Raw genomic sequence first — 25,873 nt, 5'->3', positions numbered from 1 at the left:
CGTACAAGATATGTATGTGTGTGTGTGGAGTCGAGAGATGATAATGCCGTTGCACGCGCAGCAACAACCGCATCGAGTCATAATGCACACACTGCAGGACCAACAACAGCGGCGCAGGAATCGAATCGTGCTCGACACGCTACGAGCTACACGATCGGAATCGTGCGACACGACAATGGCAGGTGAATTGTGCACTAAGAGAAAAACTTTCTCAATATTCCGAAAAATATTTCGCTGTTAATCCTTCAATTTGTATTTTATGAAGAAGCCGCGTTAATTTTTTTTTTTTTTTTGCAAAACCAAGAAGACGGAGTAAAGTAGTCGCCGTCCCAGCTGGCACACGATCGTTTGAAGAGCGTTTTTAAACGCCTCTCACGAATGCTTTGTGCATTAATACTCGCATGCAAGCTAAACGCATTTCCACTTCAACTTGAATCCTTGCTTAGCTTCAGCTGTTTGCATGCGTATTTTAAATGCCGGCGAATCATTAATATGGTATTAGCTGTGGTGGCAGTCGGTAGTACTGTGATTTTTTTCTCTTTCCGAATAATCTGTTTCGATAAGCCGAGCGAACAAAACGCATAGATTTGCATAATTTATTGCTCAAATATATTTTCGTATTTTCTTGAACAACTAACAATAAAGTGTACTTGTGTATAAAGTGAAATTTACATTCGTAGCATGTTAATCGCCGTTTTATTGCGATTATCGTGATAATTTTCCACTTTATTGTTGCTTGTAAACGAGAATTTACGCAGCACGCGTGGAAAACATCCGGAATTTATACAATCGCGTGTAAAAATTGAGCAATTAACACAGTTTACACAATATACAGTGAATCAACAAATAATAAATTTTTTCGAAAAAAAAAACATGAATTAATTGTATTGGTTTAGATCGATACAAATCGCACGCTTAAATTAGTTCACCAGCGAAGCGTGTCCATCCATTAAAGTTGTAAACCCGAATCTCTATAATCTTAAACTTGTTTTACTCGCGTTGAGGAGAGTAAACTCGTACGGTTACTAAATACTTCTGCTCAATCGAACGGCAATTGATTTGGCAACTTAACCACCAGTCGCTTTTCAATTTAAAGACTTTGCTTTTAACTTAAGGGGATTGAATTGTATCCGAAAAATAAAAACAAAATAAATCCCTACTAATATTATAAATGCGAAAGTCCTGATGTTTGTTACACATGCACGCAAAAACTACTTAACCGATCATCATGAAAATTTGTACACATATTCTTAGTAGTCCCCGAATGGTTATAGGCTACTTTTTATTTAATAAAAAAAATTATTTTTTAAATAAAATAAAGAAATTGTTTAGCCAATAATACCTCTGCATCTGGCTATTTGACTACTTTAACGCCATCTAGCATTCCAGCAATGAAGCTCAAACCTAAGTACTATAGTACCATCACACTGTATTATCACACTGTATTACCGACAGCTACGTCAACATCAAATCCAATTGACTACACTATGGAGACTGTACACTATACTTCCATAGACTATACTTTCAGCCATTTTAATCTTCCCGCCATTCTACTTCATTGTTACTTCTTCTGTGACTACAGACGCGTACGGAAGCGACTTAAATTTAGTTAAATTTAGTATTTTTATAAATATAAAATAAAATAAACAGAAAAATCAAAAAAAAGAAAACTAAAATGTAATAATTTTTCATGTAAAATACACTGTGAGACATTGTAGATGTTACTCCTTTAACCCAACGTTCTGCTTTTACTGCCCGTCGATTTTATTGCTTGCTAGTTCAATGAAATTCGATGAAAAATTGGAAAACCGCATTGCCAAAGCGTTGCGAATCGGATCCGCAGTACTCCGCTAAATTACACGCTCTATAAGCTGGCGATTTATGCACGTTCAAAGCTTACAGAAACAATAAAAATAAAAATAAGATTTATTGAATATTATCTCTCACTACATAAAAAACGACAAGCATATTATTTCCGAATTTATTCAAAACTCAGATGTTATCAGCTCATATTACAACAAACTCACTTTTTCTACAAGTTTCGAATATTTAATGAGCGAGTTTAATGTTCCTGCCGTGTCTAAATTCGACTAAAAAAGTAACAATCGCAAATTAACGTTAAAACCGACACACTACCGGCTATAAAAAACTACAATGAAATTCATTTTTTGTTGGCAGGTATTTAATGAGTTGCACAATGTGCAGCGTAATTAGTAATTCATTTTCTCATCGCAATTCACCTTGTGCCCAATGCATATTAGCGAAGGTTTCTTGTACAAATACCCAACAAACTAACAATATCTGAAAATGGAACAAAAATTTTACTTTTGTCTAATATCCAGTGAGAAATCACCAAAGCGAGAATAAGAATCACTCACTCTCTTCACAGGACACCCTCCTGCCGCGTTCAATTCGCATAAATTTCATTTTTTACATTATACACGTTCGTGTATAATAAAAACGCAGCTATATGTTTAGCGTGCGGCGCGTCGATGGTGTTATAAATAATTTAATAGCCACGGCGGCCAGATTGAGACATAAATCATGCCCATTGTGGGCTTTTTATCGATGCGAGAGTTCAATGAAATTACACACACGTTACATACGCGACACGAATAAAAATCCTCAACAAAAGTTAATAATGCACTCGACGCGTAGGTGCGAGAAGCGAACGGTAAAAAACCGCCAAGCCATAAATCTGTCATAACAAATGAATAACGTGTTAATTTAATAGATGATAGCAAATTTTCGTAAAAGAAAAAATTTTAATCTCAAATAAAGTATAAACCAGTGACATTTACATCAAACTGGTTTTTAAATCGAAATAATTCAAAATCACCTCGTGAGCTATGATATTTGATCCGTTTTCACTTTCGACCAGGGCGCCCACACGCCTGGCAATAAATTCAAGCGCTTTATTAATTTCCTATTAGAATAATTCATGCTTTATTGTGACTTGTATCCATATTTATGCGTCGTGCGCCAATAAAATGTGCATCGCGACAATGACAAGCAACATATTATTCGACGTTATGTTTGTTCATTAAAATGATGGCGGCGTAGGTATGTAAATAGGATGCGTTTGATTTCGTGCATTGTGAATCATGGGCATCGCGCGTTGCGAGAAACTGAAAGTGGGCAATAAAATCGCAAGTGCGCGCATGTTGTAACTGGTTATAGAGAAGAGATGGAATGGAAGAAGTCCGCGGATAAAATATTCTCGCACGAGACGATTGGGCCGCTTCTTTGCGATATTTTACTTTATAGGCGACGATAAATTTTACGTTCGGATTCGCTTGTACTACAGCCACACCTGTTTTATAATCCTTTATCATTTCACATACAGTATCATACAATTCACACAAGTTTAATTAAAATTTTAAACGAAGAAAATTTTCGATTTGATTTTAAACACACTGTATATAAACCAATAAACATCCAACACGTGAAGATTTAAAAGCTTTCTTGTTGCGCGCATGAAAATGCAAAACGATCATCTTCTCGTGCCCCGCCCATCGGTGGTATATGTTTCTGATAAAAACTCGGATTCCTACAGGCGCTAAATCAAATGCGCTCACTTTCGGTGGGCGAACCTGTCGCTTAATCCACATCCACCGCGGAATTATTTACAGCGCACCGAACGCGTGTGGGCATCGAGAATGAAATTGAAACCAGTCACAAGTCACCAGCCACAAATAACAAGACAGATTATATTGATTTCATGATTTGTTTAGGAAATTATTTCATAAATTTATATCTGTGTGGTCGTTAGCTGCTTAAAACAAGTTAAAAATTTAAAAATAACCTCGAATAGGTGATTATTGATTGTCCTGCGGCTCATCAACGTAATAATTTCGATTAGGTAATCATTTATGGCGCGATAATTAAGCTACACCTACGTAAACTTTTAAAAAATAAAACCAAAATTTAAATACTTAATAGTAAGTATACTAGGCAATTAAAAAGAAAATATTTACATTTTAGGCTTTAAAATTAATTTAATTCTAGTAGTGCTTTATGACCGACCTTAAATATGTGTTGGGCAACGAATTTAATGGAACGAATTCAGTAATTACTTCTTACTTAACCATTCAAACGGTTTCACTCGATAATAAAATTATTATAATATAAATAACAAGGCGATCGATTTCCTTTTAGTACCGATGAGTAATAATATCGAATTCAAGTGCGCAGGATTTGTCGTGTCTAGCGTATTTGTTTTCATAATTAGTTAATAATTTCTGGGAACGTTCGACGCGAAACGCTTACAAACGCAGCACGAACAGGCTGTTTGCACGCCGGATTTGTTGGATTATTATTCGCCGGAGGTCCCTCGGCGAGTTGCATAACACAATGCAACAACAACAACAACAACCAGCTTCCAAGTACAAGGCTAGGCGCTGTGTGGATTAACGCAATTAACAGCGCAATCCTTTCCTCTTCCATCTTCGCCAGCCTGCAAGCGAAAATGAAACCAGAAACGCCAACTCTAATCAACACTCGCGAGTGCCTTAATAAACAATAAAAGAATAATAGAAAAGCTCTCGTTTCGCATCAGCTGCTTTTATTGTTTGGCAGAAAACGTGCGCGAAACAATTACGAAAAGGTCGTGCAGTTGTGTTGCCCTACGAGATTCGATACGAAATTTTAATGAAAAACAATCGCGATTATACAATACACGTAAATGTCAATGCCGCAAATAAACGAAAACTATACTCATAATTAAGCAATTAAGTCTGGATTCGAACAATTGCACTTGTGCGCGGGCATTGTGTTCAGGTATTCACCGTGCGCCCAAAATTAGGTAAATAGAAATTCGTTAAACTTAAACAATGGCCCACGATTCTCGTTTTGTTGTAATTGCAAAACAATCAAAGTAGACTTTGAATTAAGTAGGTTGGAAATTATTTTCGATTTTGTCCTGGATGTTTACGTTTATGCTTCGAAATAATAAATAATATAAAATTAATTAATAATTTTGTTCGGAACAATCAAAGTTAGACAGAGTTTTGACTATGAATACAGATTTCCAAAAGCAATTTGTCGGGTTGTTGTTGTGAAGAAACAACGCATTATCAACTTATAATTCATCGCTATTCTTGCGGATAAAGTTTGCGTTCGCACGCCTCTATGCGTGTTTTGTTCGCTTTTCAATCAGTGACAACAAGTAGAACAACATCACGCCATTTACAAATTGAGTTCTTGTGATTTAATGAATAAAAAATACTTTCTAGTTGATAATTGATAATTTTTAATTTAAAAAATTTTACGATTTTTGATCGTGAATATCTTCTAAACTAAAAGAGATAGAAATCAGCGGATTGTAGATTATGAAAGATTAGAAAATTCTCTTTTAGATAAGAATTTAAAATAATTTAATTTCGTGGGGTAAAAGGTCAAAAACGCGGTTAAAAATGCTAAAAATTGAAATTTTCCAATTTTTGATTTTTTTCAATTGCGAATATCTCGTAAATTATAAGAGATAAAGAGAATCAGATTGATGATTCTTAATCTATGTGAAGATTTTTAATATTTTACCACTTTTCAAAGTCTGATTAATAATCTAGGCAACAAATATTGCGAAATACTTTCTAGTCGATAATTGATTTTTGATAAAAAAATTTGACGATTTTTGATCGTGAATATCTGCCAAACTAAAAGAGATAGAAATCAGCGAATTATAAATTTTGAAAGATTAGGAAATTCTCTATTAGATAAGAATTTAGAATAATTTAATTTCATAAAGCAAAAGGTCGAAAAACGCGACTAAAAATGTTAAAAATTGAAATTTTTCATTTTTTAATTTTTTTAATTGCGAATATCTCGCAAATTAAAAGAGATAGAGAGAAACAGATTGAAAATTCTGAATCTGCCACAAGATCTTTAACTTTTCACAAATTTTCTAAGTTTGATTAATAATCTAGCAAACAAATATTGCGTGTACAAAACACGAAAATCATCCCATGTTCCATTTTTCGTCCTTGGCTCACAATATAGAATTTCTTTGATTACACCAGCAATCCGAGCCTAATGTATACCGTTTATCTACATTCCAATAACAACGCGCGATAAATTTAAAGCGAGCGCAATTTCGTGCGTGTACAACACCCGCGTCATTATCATCGACATTATCGCGCCTATTAAACGGCTGCGATTCCGACGATTTCGCGCGACTTTTGTTGGCGGCGAATGAGAATCCCGTTACGCCGGCGAATCCGTATCGGTTCCTGGTTCCTAACTGGCTTATTAAGAGCATTAGGGAAGGCATCGCGCGCGCAATAAAAGGCTAATGCAATGCGGCGGCACACGAAACAATACCAACTGCTATGCGCTACAAATGAGACTTGTTCATAATGTGCCCATACAATACTAAGCATTATCCACACACACATCAAGCCGAGGTAATCTGAAAACGGCAATAAATATCCCGAATGAATTATTGCAGTTGCGCGCGCGCGATGCCGTAATACGGTAAACAGCAAATCGACTCTAGTCGCGCGTGCAATTTCTTGCAATCATTCCGACAGGAGATGCAACGTTTCGATTTACATTCGGCTTACACGAACACACACCACAACTGGCAATAGGTACGCGGAAAACGTGCGATCCGATAAAGTAAACCGGAACGTTTTGCTAATGATGATTAATTATGAGTAGCTGGAACGAAACGCAGAACGCACGCAGCTGATTAATTTATTTGTGCATGCGTTTGTTTAATTAGCCGCAGCAAACACACAATCACTATCTGGTTTCTAATTGATTCATTGAATTATCTCCGTTTTCCTTCCGGTTATCGGCTTGAAATGTCTAATATACAATAATTTATTAATCGCGCGGTAAAAATGTAGAAATTGTATGAATCGTGTTGGTATTTAGATAATAACCAGCAATCACGGTGGATTATTCATCATTATTCCACATTAACATATTTTATTTTGCATTTTACTTGCTTTGTAGGTCAAGATAAATTTTAATTCGCATTTTCTTTTGTTATTATTATTATTTTAAAGAATTTAAATTAATGTTTTACCTATCAATATTTTTTTAAACTCTTTAAACTTTCAGTTTCAGTTAAAATGCGATTTTATTTCGCACCGTAAAAACGATTTAATCATCCGCGCTGGCCGGCTGGCTGAATGAACACAACGCGACGTCCAAAGAGAAAGAGAAAATGAAAATTAATTAATACGAGCAATGGAGCAGCAGCGGAGGCTGGCGATGAAGAAAAAACGAAGAAGAAAAAAACGCCGGCCGAATCAACTCCGAACCGGCCGTAAAAAGTAACCGCTTTGTCGACTCTCTTGAATAGAGCACACGGCGCGCGAAGACACACAACTAGATGTAACGTAATCGAAACAAACGGGTTTTCTTCGGTGGTGCTCATTGTAAAACCAGCGACGCAAAGAGCCAACTCTCCATGCGAGAGAGATGCGTACCGAACCCGAAAAGACAAATTGAAAAACGGGAAAAAAGTAAAAGTCGGATTTCCTTTCAGAGAAATAAGATTTTCAAAATTAAATTTTTAGCCTTTTAAATTCAAATAAAACTATTTAAATAATATTAATATTAAATTATTGATGTGTTGTGTGAATGTGTAGATGTGTATCGGTTGGGCAATTTTCCAAAACGCAAATATTTCTTCGGCAAACCGGTAATCTATATACGAACGGCGATTATCTATCATTATCCGCTGTAAAATGGTGCGCGGGTAATGATATAACGAGCACCTGACACGTCCCAGCAGCGAAGAGGAACGGCAGCGAATTACGACGGCAAAAATCACACTTTACCAGAATCCACAAATCGGACACACGGCGCAAATTAAATCGCCAGCGATTGTTATTAGTTATTACCATCGTGCGGGCATAATTATCACTTGTTCCTCAGGGGGCAGTAGAAATTAATCCAAACGAAAATCACAAAACAAAAAAAATAACCACCAAAACACTAAACACTAAATTTATCGCACAAAATTAAAATTTAAAAAGTTTAAATAAATATTTTTGTTGTAGTACTGATTGCGAGAGTTTTACATTTCCGATTACATTTACTCGTAGTTGTAAGTAAACTGCGACGTGCGCGAGACCGGTGCGTCGACTGACCGTGCAGCGCGTTCCTCCAAGACCGCCGACCACAAGAAACCGACTTAACTCTCCAACAACTGACTTAGTTGGCGTGGCGTGGGGCGAATCAAACAACGCGCCGTGAGATGCTGTGCACACCGAAAAGAGAGAGTGATGCAGATGATGCACCAAACACAATCAGTGCAATGTACAACTAGACTAAACTAAAAACCTACTTTCGATTAATCATATTTACTGCCTAAGCATTAAAAATAAATAAAAATATATAAAAAACACCAATTTTGGATCCAGATTATCAGGATAATCTTTTCTGCGTAACAAATTTCATCACAATCCAATTAAAATCATTACGAAATTGTCTTGAGCGTATGGAATGTTAAAGAGAGTTTGCGTACGCATTGATTTTAATTGTGCCGAGTTGCGAGTTATTTTTATGGCGTCGCTTCTTCGCGAAGGGCATCACACACACACTTACACATGCATGTAAAAAGAAGATACTCCTATAACAACGTCCGATTCGCGTTTCGTGTTTCGCTTCGTTTACATTTACATTCAATCGTAACGAGCGCCGCGAAGGACGTTTTACGGCGAAAAGTGAAAACGAACAACCAAATATCCCCCACCCCAGATAAATAGATATTGCAACTTGTTTGCCGCGCATGCGTATTTCTAATAAATGAACGAGTGCCATCGTAAAAGTTTTATACGCATTTCAGATGTAAATATGCGCGGTCGTGAATAAAACCGCGAGGTTTGCGGTTTGCGATGCAAAAAAGCGGCGCGCGAGGAGGAATGGAATCGTAAACGGTTTTGATTGAAAAGCAAAAAGTTTACAGGTTTACCAACCAACCAAGCAGAGTAGTTTTATTTTATTTTTAACCTAAAGAAAGGTCAGGGACGAGCAAAATATAAATTTTATATTTAGTTTTCCTTCATGAATACTGAAGTTGGTAGTTTGTAGTAGCAATTAATCATTAGTCGCGTTGACATCCCGAATTGGCGCGCATCCATCACGCAATTACGCGACTGGTGGAAGTTTGGATTAATTGCGATGGCACTTTTAGTTTTATCCCCGCACATCGTAATCAACCCCATCGCATGTGAGAGGAATTAAACATCAATACTTAACCATCTGATGTTTTTGTATGCGTTTTTGATTAGGCGCAATTAGCACACACGGCCGGTTTGCGAATGTAATTTGCAATAATTCAGATATCAGCGAGACATTCACATCTTCCTCACTGCAAATAATTATAAATCAAGTTCCCGTTATTGAATGCGCGCGGCGGGTTACAACATTACTGTTTTCCGCACAAAGTGATACACATTCGCATTCACACAGTCACTTGTAATGTGAATTCTAATCAACAGTCGCAAAACTTACAGAAACTTGGATAATACTCGTAAATCAATCGGAGAAAATCGCATAACTCATTTGTTAATAAACAAACATCAAACAAGACAAAATGTAGAGTGATTTATGCATAGTTGAATAAGATACCAAAAATTTAAATGTTATTCAACTTGAAATCTTTTCCTAGGTCATTAGTGAATGTCAATTGTAATTTATTCAGTCTCAAACGTGCCGACATGCGTGCGAAAATTAATAAAACTCCATAAAATTCAATAAAAATCAAAGCATAGAAACCCACCTATGCAAATGAGTGTGAATTGGTTGTAAATGTTTAAATTAATTCCATTTTAAGGTCTTGATCCCGCACGTAAAATATGACATCGCAGAACCCGCAGGAGGCGCATGGGAACTCGCGGAAACGCGAAAATCTGGAGGTCGAGATCACCAACAAATGATACCTCGGACAAGACACCACAACTATCAATTAATTTATTATCCGCCTGCATACTCGACGCGTGCGTTATCAGCGCCTCGCCACGACGATGAAATTATTATCAGATTTTATTACCTGCAGCAAGGCAAGCGATCGTAAACGTAAACAATTGCCGACGGAATAAATTATTCCATAAAATGTCCGAGCGACAAAAAGCATGCTGCATTAAGGACAGGCGCTAAAATTACTACCACATTAGGATTAGAAAATAACGGTTGTTTTTTATGCGTAAAATTAAGAAATTTTGGCCACAATTTCACCAAAAATAAAAATATTTAAAAAATAACCTTAATAAAGTGATGATGACTACAATACTGTGATGGAATAAAATTTTTATGTTTGGTTTTTCTACGAAATGTTTAAAATGTGGCGCACGTATGATTGCGTTGACATGCCTGACGCAATCTTAGAAAAACACAATTCGTGTCACTTATCAGCACACGTTTATCTATTGTTTCCACTGCACCACCTACGTCAACAACCGCCCATTGTCTACGTCTACAACTTTCTTCTTCTATTGCTACATTTTTCCTCCTAAAAACTAAAATAAACACAAAATTCTTCGAAATATTCATATGAATACGCAGAAAAACATGGAAACTTTATTGATTATTAAGAAAACGAATAAATGCTTTTATTGCACGCTGGCCGCCGATGCAGCCGCGATGGGGCGAGCAGATTGGCCGCATACAAAAGAGGTGTATTTATAGCTAAGATTGGCGACATTCGATTAGAGACAATTGCGGCGTTCATAAATTACGAGCCGCTATGAAAAGGTCCGGCCAACAATTCCACGCACACCCTTCTTCTCCTCTTCTCGCGTCTTTATATGTGTACTTGGTGTGTGCGGCCGCAGCCACCCCGCGAATACCTACGCACGCCCGCGGCGGAATACGAGAATGTAAGAAAACGAGTGGAAACCGCGAAACGTCCGACGGCCCACGGGCCCTTTGTTCGCGACGACGACGACAGATTCCAGCCGAGTGCGCGCGCGCGCCGCTCTTAAACGGTGGGCACCTGGACGGCCTTGATAAAAACGACCGCGGGCCGATGCTTATAAATAAAATATATTTACGAACCCCATGCACACATCTGTGTGTGTGTGTACGCGGAGAATTAAACCCGCAAGTAACAAGCAACTTAAATTGCGTTAGTTACAACACTTATAACTCGAGAACCCTTGGACGGATTTTGATGATCTATGATTTTTTGGGTTCATCACGAACCACATTAAGAGAATAATTAATAAAATACCGAAAATTATCACTGGAAGTGTGTTAAATAAGAGATGAAAATTGGAATGATAGTTTTATCATAGTTAGAGTTAAATAATTGAATCCTAGATGGCGCTAAAGTACAATTGCTATTCGTTTTGATGAAATAGATTTTTAATCTCAAATATTTCGATGCACACCTGGTATTTCTCCCTTTCTTTAGTTTAATTACCAAAGTACTTACTTTTTGCGGTGCGTCTCGAAACATTTTTGCGATGCAAATGAATATAAAAAGGCATTCATCTCGAGCTCACCTGCAACAAACAAGAAAAGTGCGTGTCAGACACATTAAACGTCCATTCATCCGAAACAATGCGCGTTTAATTAGCTTTCGCATGCGCAATTTGCGCGTAATGATGGCCGATTGCGTGCGCATCCCCCAAACACTTTAATTACGAACGCGATAAATAATTATCCGATGCAGTGTCTAATTAATCAAATAATAGCGTTAAACAAATAGAAATCATGGCAATGCGCACGAAATCAAATAATTAATTTAATTAGATTTAATTAAAACCACCCGACCACATAATTCGATGATCAAATATAGAATAGAAATATTTGTGGTATTTTCATAATTTACTCATTTATTTATTAATCGACGAGATTAATCATGATTATGACGGCACATCAACACCGCCTGAGAAAACTCAACGACTGAGAAACGCGGAAATTAGTCGGCGGTTCAAGAAGAAGAAAAAAACCAACGAAGACGTTCATCGAAGCGCGAGTTATCGATGGAAAATTAACATTCAGGCATTGAGGCGCATCGCCACCAAGACGAGAGATGATGATGAAGACAAAATGGTCGCGGCGTTGAAAACTTTGTTTTATTTTTTTTCTCGACAGCGAGACGTCTTATTTACTTGTTGCGTTGCAGGTCAATTGATCCTGGTTATACAGAGTGTTGAAAATATAAATTTAAAGATTTAACACTACTAATGAAGCAACTTAAATTGCGTTAGTAATTAGCTTTCGCATGCGCAATTTGCGCGTAATGATGGCCGATTGCGTGCGCATCCCCCAAACACTTTAATTACGGCGCGATAAATAATTATCCGCGCTGCAGTGTCTAATTAATCAAATAATAGCGTTAAACAAATAGAAATCATCGCAATGCGCACGAAATCAAATAATTAATTTAATTAGATTTAATTAAAACCACCCGACCACATAATTCGATGATCAATATAGAAAAGAAATATTTGTGGTATTTTCATAATTTACTCATTTATTTATTAATCGACGAGATTAATCATGATTATGACGGCACATCAACACCGCCTGAGAAAACTCAGCGAGTGAGAAACGCGGAAATTAGTCGGCGGTTCAAGAAGAAGAAGAAAAAAACCCGAAGACGTTCATCGAAGCGCGAGTTATCGATGGAAAATTAACATTCAGGCATTGAGGCGCATCGCCACCAAGACGAGAGATGATGATGAAGACAAAATGGTCGCGGCGTTGAAAACTTTGTTTTATTTTTTTCTCGACAGCGAGACGTCTTATTTACTTGTTGCGTTGCAGGTCAATTGATCCTGGTTATACAGAGTGTTGAAAATATAAATTTAAAGATTTAACACTACTAATGAAGCAACTTAAATTGCGTTAGTTACAGCACTTATAACTCGAGAACCATTGGACGGATTTTGATGATCTATGATTTTTTAGATTAGTCTGGGTATAGACTAAGAGAATAATTATTAAAATATCAATAATTATCACTGGAAGGGGGTGAAATAAGGGTTGAAACTTCGTATGGTAATTCAATCACGCGGCGTTGAAAACTTTGTTTTATTTTTTTATCGCCTGCGAGACGTCTTATTTACTTGTTGCGTTGCAGGTCAATTGATCCTGGTTATTCAGAGTGTTGGAAATATAAATTTAAAGAAATCTAAGACAACTAAGAAGCATTATGCAATGCATTACGAATGAGATGCGCGCATATTCCCAGCGTGCATGTCATGAATTGAAATTACTTAGAGACTGAGGCTTGAGGAAGTTGCTCTCGACGAGACGAGGACAAATACATTGTGCACACAAGCATCAGTCAAAGCTGGTGCGGTAAGACGCAACGCAGAGAGTCGAAGCATCCGCCGCGCGTGTTTATTTTCGTCAATTCATAATTCATTGCGCATTGCGCATATTTCACGCATTCCTGATATGAGATAACCGGAGGAACATGAAGTTACATGAACTAATTAATCTTGACGTGGTACATTTACAACTGGCAAGTAAATACAAGCATTTTATCAAATTATAAAAACAACAACCAACGAAAAAATGAGATTTTAGGCAAATTTACATCTGTTTAATTTTTTGTAAACTGATTATAAACTCAATTATTTTAGTAAAAATGCCGGTAAATATTTCCTGAAGTCTAAATATGAATTCCGCGTCGCTCAGTTGTATTCACTTGTGTTATGTTTAAATGATTTTCTAGTAACGCAACGTGCACCCCAACAAATTAGCTGAAAAATCGTGCTTAAGTTATAGAAATTTGCATTGCAATTTGTAGGGATGTTGGGATCATAATAACAACAATATTTCAAATGTTACCATCGATGTCATGTCTTTAAAAAAATATTCTACCTCATAATTGCTAGAAATGAAAATATTTTTCCTAGTTACACAGAGTATTAAATTATATTAGAAAGTAAATTTATAATTTTTTTCCTTATTACAAAATAACCAATTCCTTTATTAAGTCATTATCTCAGCGAGTTTCAACGATTACAAAACACTTCAATTTAAACTCTCTCTCCCGTGAAGAAATTCCTATATCGAAATAATCGTCAAGGTCAAGTTCAAGTCATTAATTATCCTCAAGCAAAGCCAAACTTAAAACTTTACAACACGACTGTATATAGGTATATATGGTTTGGTTCATGTACTTGTACTTATCCAGCGATAAAACTTCATATTTGGCAACAATCCCGCAGCCAGAAATGCCCGAAACTCGTTTCATTCGTTATCAAAACTTTGCGCGCTCAGCTAGTCCCACTCACATGTATCTTGTATTGTTACACGTCTAGACTTATTGTGAGCTCAGCACTGTGTCACGCCAAAAGTTCCAAACTCTTCTTCAGCCCAGCCCGCAGTCAGGATGTTGGCTTTGCTTGTCGTCGTTTTATTAACTCCGCAACTCTCGCAAGTTGTGCGCGCCGTCGCCAACATCAACTCAGTTATTGCCTACTTTAGCGCCCTCCGATCACTGCAGCAGACATTATGCAAAGCCGGGCGCAAAAATTTGCCGGCTAATAAACTGTTATCAAAGCGCATAAACGCGCGCCCGGAAAGCTATTCCCCAACTGAATGTTATATCATCATAATATAACTTTTTCTCCAACTAAATCAAATCAAATCACGAAAAATTCGCTAATGCATAAATTTCGGCTCGGAGTGAAAAAATATTTCAACATGAAATTACGGTGTCCGCGAGTAAATTACAGAAATAAATTTATCCACCGAGGGTGGTTTTTCCACGCGCCGCGAAGAGTTGCTAACAACGTCTCCGCCTGCAGCCAGCGGAAAAAAATCCTGACGTTTACGATTTATACAGATAAGTATTGTGTACTGCACGGGCTCTCGGCCGGCTCGAAAATAAGAAAACGCAGAAAACTAAATAAAATTGCGCCCGCGCGCGCGCAAGAGAAAAGAACAACGAAGAATTTAACTCGAGCAGAAAGAACTCGAACCACACGAGAGACGCAAGGCAGGAGGAATCCTACCCGAAACAACGACAAAAAACACAACACGACCGAAACGAAGAAAAATCGCCGCAGAAAAAACTGCTTTTAACCTCTTCTCGATCTCTTACCCCAACAAAACAAATTGTACCAGTTTCTTTTTACTTTTAAAACTTTTTCTAAGTTTATGTGTAATACGCATGCGCAGCACATACTAAATAAAAATTCATACTGCATGAGTGAATTCCCTCGTTACATTAAAATGTAGAGAGGTATTAAAATGTGCTCGGGTCGCGCACACGGTTGAATACGCGCATCGGATGCGATTAAAACCGTCCAATAAAATGTAATCACACATTTACGGAGCGTAATGCGCTCACTGCCGCAGCGCAATCAACAGAATATTCACATTCACCGCGCCGAGGAATATTCTAAAGCGCAAATATATATCCTTGATATGAAAGACATTAGGGAGAATTACGGCGCAGCCAAAAATGTTGCTCGCAGTAAAAACTAAATAATAAATTATGAGCGCTTGTTATTGGTTAATGGAGTGTGGCGAATTTTCGAAAATTTGCTCGCCGGCAAAGAGATTTCAATCGCGATAACAAAACTAACTTTACACACTATGTAGAGATAATAACTTCATATGAATATACAGAGTGTTTTATAATAATTTTATCGTAAATCCAGCAACAAATAACAATTTATTAAAAATAAAATTAAAATAAAAACACTTCGATGGCAAATCGTGTGGGTTGCAATTGTAATGATTTATTTTTAATATCTCTCGGAATATATAATGGTATAATTATTTTAGAGCATTGATACTGATATAAATTTATTGTTCGCGTTGATTTCTATTGTTAAAAGCGCAGCCCACATCTTTTCAATTTGATTTCGTTGATTTTCGTTTCTTGCGCGCAAATTGAACAAAATTTATCGGCCTTACTTGAAGTCAAAGCCGAGTCAAGGGTTAATAGAGCGTCAAATCGATTCGATTTATGTAAACGTTACGATTACGTCCCTCATCCTCGTGCACCCTATGCGTTTACACTGGAGATTGACGCGGATTTCGAATTCGATTTCGCACAGCTCGCCGCTTCCATTCTGCTGAATCCCCTCATAGAAAGTCCTCAAACTCAACGCACAAATGCTACAAATCACTCGAATTACCTACCATCATCACCATGCAACTGTTGAACTTCTAGCGCAAGGATTAACGAATTCGTGCCGAATTCGAAAATCTGCTCCTGAGGGCGAACTATACAACAGGTAATTTGCATGCTAGTTTAATATTTGCATTTTCAGACAGCGTGCGCGCGTATGAACGGTGCGAAAACTGTAAATGTTAAGTCAAGCCTAAGCCTGAAACAAAATGTAAATGTTGAAGTAAACGTTTACTAATTGGTTGTTAGAAGTATAAATTAATTCTCCTTCCCTTGGAAAATATTATGGGAGTATCAAATATTTAAATGTGAATCTCGTCACATGAAAATAAAGAGAGAATAAAAACGTTTTCTGTTTGGGTGTGTGTGAAAATAACAGTCATGAAAATGTTATATTAACTATTCAACCCTCAGCGCGGAGCCATACAAATGTAAAAGAGATTGCGTCTAGACTTTAGAGCTTTAGATTCGGGACGATTTAGGACTTATATCTCTATTTATCCAACGATGATAAAAGCTCCAACACACAGACAGGCATCATTTATTTGTCGCGTTACACGCTTCACTAAATTTTATATTTTCGAGTGAAAAAATTAATTATTTAATTAAATTAGTAGAAAAATATACGAAAAATTCTCTAAAATATTGAAATTTGTATAATTTAGTTGATTTATATCAATTTTCTCGTTATAGCATCAAAGTTTCTCTGTGTAACAACGAAAAATATTTTCATTTCTAATAATTATGAGCTAGAATATTTTTCAAAGACATGACATCGATGGTAACATTTGAAATGTTGTTGCAATTATGATCCCAACATCCCTACATATTGCAATGCAAATTTCTATAACTTAAGCACAATTTTTCAGCTAATTTGTTGGGGTGCACGTTGCGTTACTAGAAAATCATTTAAACATAACACAAGTGAATACAACTGAGCGACGTAGAATTCATATTTAGACTTCAGGAAATATTTACCGGCATTTTTACAAGAGTAATTAAGTTAATAACCAGTTTACCAATGATTAAACATATGCTAATCAACGTAAAATCCCAATATTTGATTATTTTTTGTTTTTCGATGTAACGTGATAAAATCAAATACTGGTTTCATTTCAATTTCATCATCATTAAGACGCCGTAAAGCAGCAGATAAAAACGCGATGAAATCCAATAGCCGCATGCATGTGAAGTGATGCAAACGGCACGCATGTAAAGCTGAAATTTATTGTCAGTTAGATAATAGCATTGCTTTTCATTCATGGTAATGTAAGCTAACACCTTTCATTCCACATGCAGCGCGTAGACAATTTTGAAAATTATTAACATTGACATTGACCTCTCGCCGCGTCGCCACAACAAAACTCAATCAACAAGCAGCCACGCATAAAAAGAATTAAAAAATACCAAAACGTAAATTACAAAATTATCTATGGAATGCAATCGGCGGAGTAGACTTGCGCGTTTTTTTTTCCCGGTTGTCTTTTTGTGCGCTCGTAGGTGCGTTTTTCATTAAATTTTTGCACACACCGCCGACGTCTTTCATTATACTCGTATTTTTCAGTGCGCGCGCATATGCACACCGTGATATATTGCGTTCGGCGCAATATATCGCATTAAACGTCGTAATAATAACGTCTTCGCACAGCGGAGATAATCACACGTTGTACGACGCATAAATTTCACGCGTGAAAAATGCATTAACGAAAATAAAATACCAAAAAAACAAAAATTATCAATGCCACAACAACTGCATTTAAATTTAAATATGGAAAATTTTCATCGCGAAACCTTGTAAACATGATGAAAATATCCATATGAAAAGACGCCGCCGCCGCCGCCATCGATAAATTCCAATCACTTGTATGTTAATTTTCTCTTTCATTCCAGCGCCGGCCCGACCATTTCCGACGATAACATTCAAAATGAAAATGCGTTTCCTTATTCGCTTTTATTGTCGCCAAACGCAAGTACCGCAAGAATATTTATTTATGCACGCATGCGCAACAATGTGTACAATCAATTTAGTAGAATATCCCAAGGTGGAAAAATCAAACGATTCAAGAGTGCAGTCAGTGTTCTTGGATCTCCTCTGCGCGAGCAGATGGTCAAAACGGTTGGAGGAACGAGGAGTGCGTATGCAATATGCAAATAACCAACACACAACACACGCCGGAACGATGTTTCGTTTGTTGCGTGGCGTTCCCGTTCGATTCGATTGCTTTTTATCGCGCATACACTCAACAAGCAGACGAAAGCTTAGGATTATTCGTTGGTCTTCTTTGTACACCGAATCCACACCGCGGTCAACGACTTTTCAACACAACACTCTTTCACTTTCGATAACTACTCCAAAACCGAAAATGAAAATCGCTCTTTAAACGGATAATTAAAAAGTTTTAAACGTAATTATTTCCCAGCGGAGAATAAGCAATTGCCGTGCCAAATATGTCACACTTTGATCACTAAATGCACCTTTGACACACGAAACGATGCCTAAAATGCGCAGCCGAGTCCAGTTAGACGCGCACATTAAACGCGTCGCGTTTTCCAAGTGCAACTTGCAACGCATTAAAATTAGCCGAGGAACTTTGATCCCGCATACAAAATGGCACAACGACGTCATGCACACTTTTAACTCGTTGCTGCGCCAGGTATTTTAGTGATTCAGATTGCATCGGAGCAGAAAATTAATTTAATAAATAAGCGGCTTTACGCCCTGAAGCAGGGAATAAGTGGATTTCCCTCATTTGCTTTATTAAATAATTTACCGCATCGGAACAAAAGCTCAGGAGTGTAATTTTTTCAATTGTACACATTTCTATTCGTGTCACGCAATTGTTACATTCATAAAATAATAAAATGAGCAAATGTCGAATATGAGATACACGTGACTAAAGTAAAACTCGTGACTAAAACTGTGAATAATGGATAACCCGTGACTAAAGTAGTGAATAATTGTTTTAAAATAATTTTTTTACTTCAGAAATATGATATTCTAATTTTTCAATTTTTATTTAACCAATTTTATCATTTTACTAAGTTTTTCCCAAAAGAACTAAAAGCTAATTATTTTACAATTTGTGGAATCATTTAGGTTTTGTGCACTGATCATGAATGTATGTGTGTATTTGTATAATCCCAAAACTACTAGAAAAAATTAAAGGATTGCATTGCTCCATGCGTCATGAGCCGTGAAAGAAGCGATGCTTAACAACTTGCGAAAAACTTTTTCGACAAAAGAAACCACACTGCAATTTGTTTGTAACAAAAAATCTATGCCAACACAGGTGCGCTGTAAAATCGCACAGAGTTATAGCAACAAAAGCAACGAAATATTGCACGCAGAAATTGATATTATCCTCTCGATTTGGCAATTCTTTTTTTCTGTTCACCAAAGGCAAATCGTTGAAATTTTTGTTAATAAAAAGCGTTAAAATTAAATCGTACGCTGTTTCCATGGCAGAGGAATGTAAAGATTTTTTAAATTAAAAAACACACATTCTATTTTTTGATAAATTAATCCGAGGCAAGTTTATACTATGTGCACATATGTAAATTGAAAAGTTTTCGCTTGTGCAACGAAAACAATCTATTGATAAACTCCATTGTTTCGCCATAATTAACCAAGCACTGGACCGCGACTAAGCCTAAAAGCTAACAAACACCAGCAAGCATCAACAAAAACCGACCAAATTGTCCAACAAATCGAAAACGAATTCAAATACGCACAAATCCTATCTATGCAACTATCAACAAACATGACTTCTGATTTAAAATGTTTTCTTTTTTGTTGTCTAGCGCGTTTTTCCGTTGTTAATCGTTCAATTTAAATCAGACTAATGATAGTAATTTGTGCGGCGTGAGATTATCGTCGTCAGCGCAGGAGACAAATGTTATGAGCCTTTACGTAATCATTTTATATGGTTTTATTTATGTTTTATTGCACATTACTTGGATTTTTGAGTTAGAAATATTGTGTATTTAGTTTTTAGTTTTATATTCTATTACCATTTATTATTTTGTGAAATTTTCAGCCGAAGGAATTTTTGGTTTTGTACGAACCACCGCACATTTAGCATAAACATTATAAGGGTCAATATTATTGAGCGGCTACTGCTGGTCCTTCTTTCTAGTGTAACACGATAAGTTTAGTTTAAGATTATTAGTGCTAAAATTATTTTAGTCTTAGCTCAACCTCGGTGGAGTTCGGTCAATATATGAGCCAGAAGTAGGTTTGTAATTCGCCTCTTGGTCAATATTTTGTAAATAAAGAGACTTGAGTAGAATCTTTGAAACCAGTTCTTCTTTCCGAGAAAGAAATAATAAGTTAGAAGAATCGGGTTGTCTGAAGGCAAAGGCTCACAACATCATTAACATTTTGGTGACGGCGGCGGCGGATCTCACGTGTGCATACAACAGCGCATGCGAATTCAAGCAGCCATTTGACGGAGGGTATCATCATCGCAGAAGAAATCCAAGAGAAGAACAGCTGAAGCGAGAAACGAAAATTATAACTGAATTCCATTCAATCCAGCGTTCAACGGTCGATGGTTGTTAAAATGTTCATATAAATTAGTTCACATTGTTTGAGTTTCTCTATCGATTCGAACTACCCCAGATAATAATATTAAAATAATAATAATATATATGTAATAATAAAATCAAAGAGTAAATAAATAGTAAAAAGTATTAATAACGCATTTAGTAAAGAAAAAGATTTATTAGGATATATCAGTGCATTTGAGGCAGGAGAAAGATGTCTCCAAAAGTGGAACACATTTATTAATCAGAAGTGAATATTGCCTTAAACTTGTTGTAGAGATAGAAGAAGTAATTTCATCGATATAATAGGTGGTTTTAAAATCGCAGGCGACGCATTAGAAAGAAGTCAGAACCTTCGAGTTTGATACATGGGACGAATTAGGTAATACAAAATTGACTCAAAATTTTTAAACAAGTGACAAAATCAATTCCTACACTAATAAACGAAATATCAAACTACAAACAACATGTAATGAAAATATTGAAGCGTATGCAAGCAGAATAAAATCCCTAAGAACTCAATTTCTGAGAATTTGCCGAAAGTGATCAAAACAATGAAACGATTTGTGTAAATGGGTTTAAAAGGGGCTATTAAATTTTAAAAATTCAAAACGCATTGCTAGGTTGCAGAAGCTAATGGTTAAGTAGTGTCATCGAAAGAGCAGTGAAGACATTGAAAGCGAGATTGGTCTTACACAAAGATTGGAAGAATTAATTATTTTAATAAATTAAAATTGTAATATTTATTTGGCGGGAGAAATAATCATGAGTACAAACCAAAGTACGGAACGAGAATCACATAAAATGCACGAAATTTGTAATGAGCTAACCACCAAACCCATCAATGTAGGTTTAATAGAAACCATCAAGTTTTACAAAGTATTAATTATGGACAAGGGCCAGGTAAGCAAGATAATTATGGGGAATAGACAAAATACGTTTTAGACCCCATAACAACTTCAGTCAAAGTAGCAGCAATGGTATCAGAGAAATTGCTTATCAAACCGTCGGACAAGGAAGCAATAATCGGGGAGTAATCAAAGGAATCCTCTAAAATACATCCCAAACAACAAGGAATAAATCAGCAGCCATTAAAGGAGCAGGAGGCTCTCCAACTGTGCAGGTCAGTTCGGAGCAATGGCAATAAACCCTGTAGTAAAAGGCGGTACACAGATTGAGGGTGATAGTATTTTTAAGTAATGAGAAGTAATATTATTAGGAACATAGGAGTTAATAATAGCCCAATCAAAGGATAAAAGAGCAACATGTCGTATTAGAATTAATAGCTTGAATGAAATAATTTATGTAAAACAAATCGAGAACAAGTAGATAAGGAACATATAAGGTTGATAGTCATTACGGCAGCTCAATTAACAAAGCAATTAAAAGAAAATCAAATAGTTATTATTAGAAGCAAAATATAACACCAGAAGAGCAAACTATGTATAGGGTATGATATTTCAGAAAATAAAAACACTTTCCAAGGTTCGTATTTGTTTAACACCAAAGATAGATTCCACGAATTTTTTCATTTTAAGTTCCAAGTTGTTTCCAAGACAGAAATTAATATTCCCTTTGATGGAATTATTGGAAGGGATATTATCTCACAACCCACAATGGTGTAATATCATACCAAGACAAACATTTGAAATTAAATGATTACATATTTAAATTACATACAGTCGATACTTCTAATTTGATTTGCGTACCACCTAGATGTAGAAGCCATATACAAAATTAGTGTATTTCTCAGAATCAAACAATTTGCTTACTTTAAATTCCGAATTTAATGAGAAGTAATAACCAGTGAATACGGCAAATATAAAAAACAATGAATTTAAAATTTACAATCATAAAACATAAGAAAAGAAATATATGATAGAAAAATGCATCTATTGAATTTAGACAGTAAATATTGACAGAAACGGAAACAAATTTTAAATATTTTTTAGTACTTAGCGAAAGGTAAACGATATTTACAAAAGAGTTGAACAGATATTAAAAAGGAAATTCTATTGATGTTTCCAAACTAGAAATTCAGAAGAAATCAGATCTATTTATATAAATCAATCATAGAATATGAAGATATAGTACATTTGCCAGGTGACAAGCTTTCCAGTCACTGAGACGCAACGAATCACAGAATAACAACAAGTGATAACGCACAATATTTGTGAAACCCTACGGAGCTGCCACATACGCAAAGCAAATTATAAATAACAAAATTACCGAAATGCTCAGCGAAACATTATTATAGAACACAGTCAATCCTTATATAATGCGCCTACTACTAGCCCAAAGAAGTCCAATAAAACAGGAAATTCCAATACAGAGTAGTATTAGACTTTTAGAAAACTTAACGATAAAACAACTTAACGGGTAACATCCATTTACCGAATATACAGACATTTTGGATCAATTGGGACGTTCAAAACTATTTTTACGACTCTAGATTTACCAAGCGGATATCATCAAGTACCTTTGCACGTAGATGATAGAGAAAAAGACAGCATTCGAGTACCGACTCAGGACATTTCAGTACAAAAGAATGCCACAAAAGGACTTAAGAACTCCCGAAATTGCAACATTTCAAAGATTAATGAACTCAATACTATCAGGTTTAATTGGAATAAAGTGTTTCGTTTATGTAGATGATATTGTTGTATATGCAAATACACTGGTAGATCATGAAAAGAAAATTATAGAAGTGCTACAAAGATTTAGAGAAAGTAAATTAAAGATTAACATAGAAAAATGTAAATTCTTGCAGAAGGAATGTGTATTTTTAGGTCATGTTATTACGGAAAATGGCATTAAGCCGGATCCAAATAAAATAAAAGCGGTGATAAACTTTAAAACACCACAAACGCCTAAAGACGTAAAATCATTCCTTGGTCTTGTAGGATATTATAGGAAGTTTATTAACAATTTTTCAAAAATAGCGTATCCCTTGAACTCACTGTTAAAAAAGAATGTCAAATTTGTTTGGACCCCTGAATGTGAAATAGATTTAACGAATTAAAACAGGCAGTAACTACAGAGCCAATCTTAATCTATCCACAATTCGATAAACCATTTATTATAACATGTGACGCGAGCAAAAAAAAGGGCTAGGAGTAATATTATCAGCCAGTTGGCGAAATTGGAAGTGACAAAACCGATAGCATTTGCAAGTAGATCACTAAATACAGCTGAAATAAATTACTCTACTATATACTGAAAGAGATAGAAACTTAATTTTATTGGAATCAATCATTTTGGAAGCCATACATATATGGAACCAAATTTACAATTGTGACTGATCATGACCTCTATCACCAAGTATTCAGAGTAAAAGGATCCAGGAGCCAGACGCTCTTAAAAATACCGATTAAGGTTAGCCGAATATGACTGCACGATAGTTTACAAAAGAAAGTGAAAACGCTTTTCCAATGCAGATGCACTAAGCAGAATTTGCGCTCAAACCAGAAACTGAGCAGGATTTACCTAGAATTTAAAAATTATACGAAATACAAATCACCAACTAATCCAAAACTATAGTGAAGCAAGCACTTATAACAGAAAATGAATTAGATAGAAATACAAACGTTATTTTTATACCTAGAAACCGAAAGACATTAGCAGCAACGGAATTACAAATTTTTGGAGCAGAAAAATTCCAACTTATTTTTTGAAATCGAACAAAAGAATCCCAGTTTAAAATGACATACTTGTTTTTTGAATAGCTTATAAGCAGTAAATATAAAAACAAACTAATATACCTTATATACAAAAGGGAATACGAAGTTGACACCGACGATTACGAAGAACTATGGATAGTATTAAACAAATTGGTAAACGTTTTACAAGAAATGAATTTAAAAGAAATAAACTTAATGACAATAAAGAATAATAGAAATTTCAAATGGGAAAAAATTAGACCAGTTCTTAGATACTTAATCAAAATGTAAGAAAAGTAGTAAATTATGACACGATAATTGAAAGAGAATCAAACAGTATTACCGAAAGAACAGAAATTAAGGGTAATACATAGGTATCATGAGATTCACCACTGGGAGGTTACAAGATTGCAAGTAGAACCTATAAACGCATGAAGCAAAAATACAGTTGGAAAACATGAAAGAAGATATCCAAAAATATATCAGAAATGTGATAGTTGCCAAGAAACAAAATAACTACAAAGCCGATCAAGGTGCAGGTAAGTAATCGCAGTACATCTTCGCAGCCATTCGAAAAGATTTATTTGGATATTGTAGGACCATTAATAACATGCTTAGTCAATCAGGGAAATAAATACGTTTTAACTGACGCAAGACGATCTAACAAAGTATTCAATAGCAATGACTATACCCGACCAGGAAGCAAAGAACAATTGCAAAACTAGTAAACAATATAATATGTAAATATGATTCCAGATTTTTGTTTAACCGATAAAATTACTTAACTTTTTTGAGCAAATTATTTAAAATTGCTTTAAACTTTTGAACATACATAAATTGCAAACAACGGCATACCACCCACCAGACAAATGGAGCATTAGAGAGATCACATCGAACATTAGCAGGTATTTAAGACATTTCTGTACAAAAATCAAAACAGATTGGGACAATTTGTGCAAGCAGCCATGTTTGCATAATACCACCCCACACACACAGCAACAGGACACACCATTTAACACTATTTATTTGGATTTATGAAGCTAAATTTAGCTACGGCTAACGAGAAACCCCAACCTCTTTATAATTATGATGATTGTAATCTAAATTTGCGTTCAAAATGCAAGAAATTAGAAATTTGCAAAAATCAGAAACATAGGAAAATCTAAAATTAAAATGAAACAGAATTATGACAGACATAGTAACGTCAAAGTATTTTGTGTCGGAGACCAGGTACTTATGAAAGAAGAAAACTGGGCAATAAAACAAGGTTTATGCTTGAGAAAGTTACATCCATTGTGGAATGGGCCGTACACCATTGTGACAAAACATTCTGATGTAAACTACACGATCGAGTTGGAAAAAGGACACAAAAAGTGCGTACTGCAAATAGACTGTGAAAATGTACCTTAAGTCTAGAAAAAACAATTGGTATATATCAAACTAATAATAAAAATAATAGTAATATATAATATATATAATAATATAAAGATCCTTTAGACTATATATGAGAGATAACTATATAAAAAGATAAATCCAAAAGGTTGCAGATTAACAATTTTAATAATAACGGTTCTGGAATTCATTACCATCCAGCGCATAGGTATGTGCC

At 35.7% G+C, this 25,873-nt stretch overlaps 1 protein-coding gene across 10 annotated transcripts in view; it reads right to left on the bottom strand.

Moving 5' to 3' along the window:
• The window catches only part of DIP2 (disco-interacting protein 2), an 87,060-nt gene that overhangs the window by 43,441 nt on the left and 17,746 nt on the right, over positions 1-25,873 (bottom strand). For 2 of the 10 annotated variants that reach the window (XM_065307894.1, XM_065307899.1), the window contains exon 2: positions 11,390-11,459. The exons of 4 other annotated variants lie outside the window; for them this stretch is intronic. In XM_065307894.1, coding sequence (XP_065163966.1) covers positions 11,390-11,444 — 55 coding nt within the window. In that variant the 5' untranslated portion in view covers positions 11,445-11,459. Of the gene's footprint in view, positions 1-7,853; positions 8,082-11,389; positions 11,460-25,873 lie in introns of those variants that run through there. 4 more of the 10 variants (XM_065307887.1, XM_065307888.1, XM_065307889.1 and 1 more) reach the window with 3 other exon arrangements.

This window comes from Atheta coriaria, unplaced genomic scaffold (genome assembly GCF_025399875.1).
Source record: "Atheta coriaria isolate IRGN ID8LTWV9N9 unplaced genomic scaffold, Caltech_Dcor_3.1 hic_scaffold_7_pilon, whole genome shotgun sequence".
NCBI lineage: Eukaryota > Metazoa > Arthropoda > Insecta > Coleoptera > Staphylinidae > Dalotia > Dalotia coriaria.
This window is presented reverse-complemented; position numbering and strand designations above follow the sequence as displayed.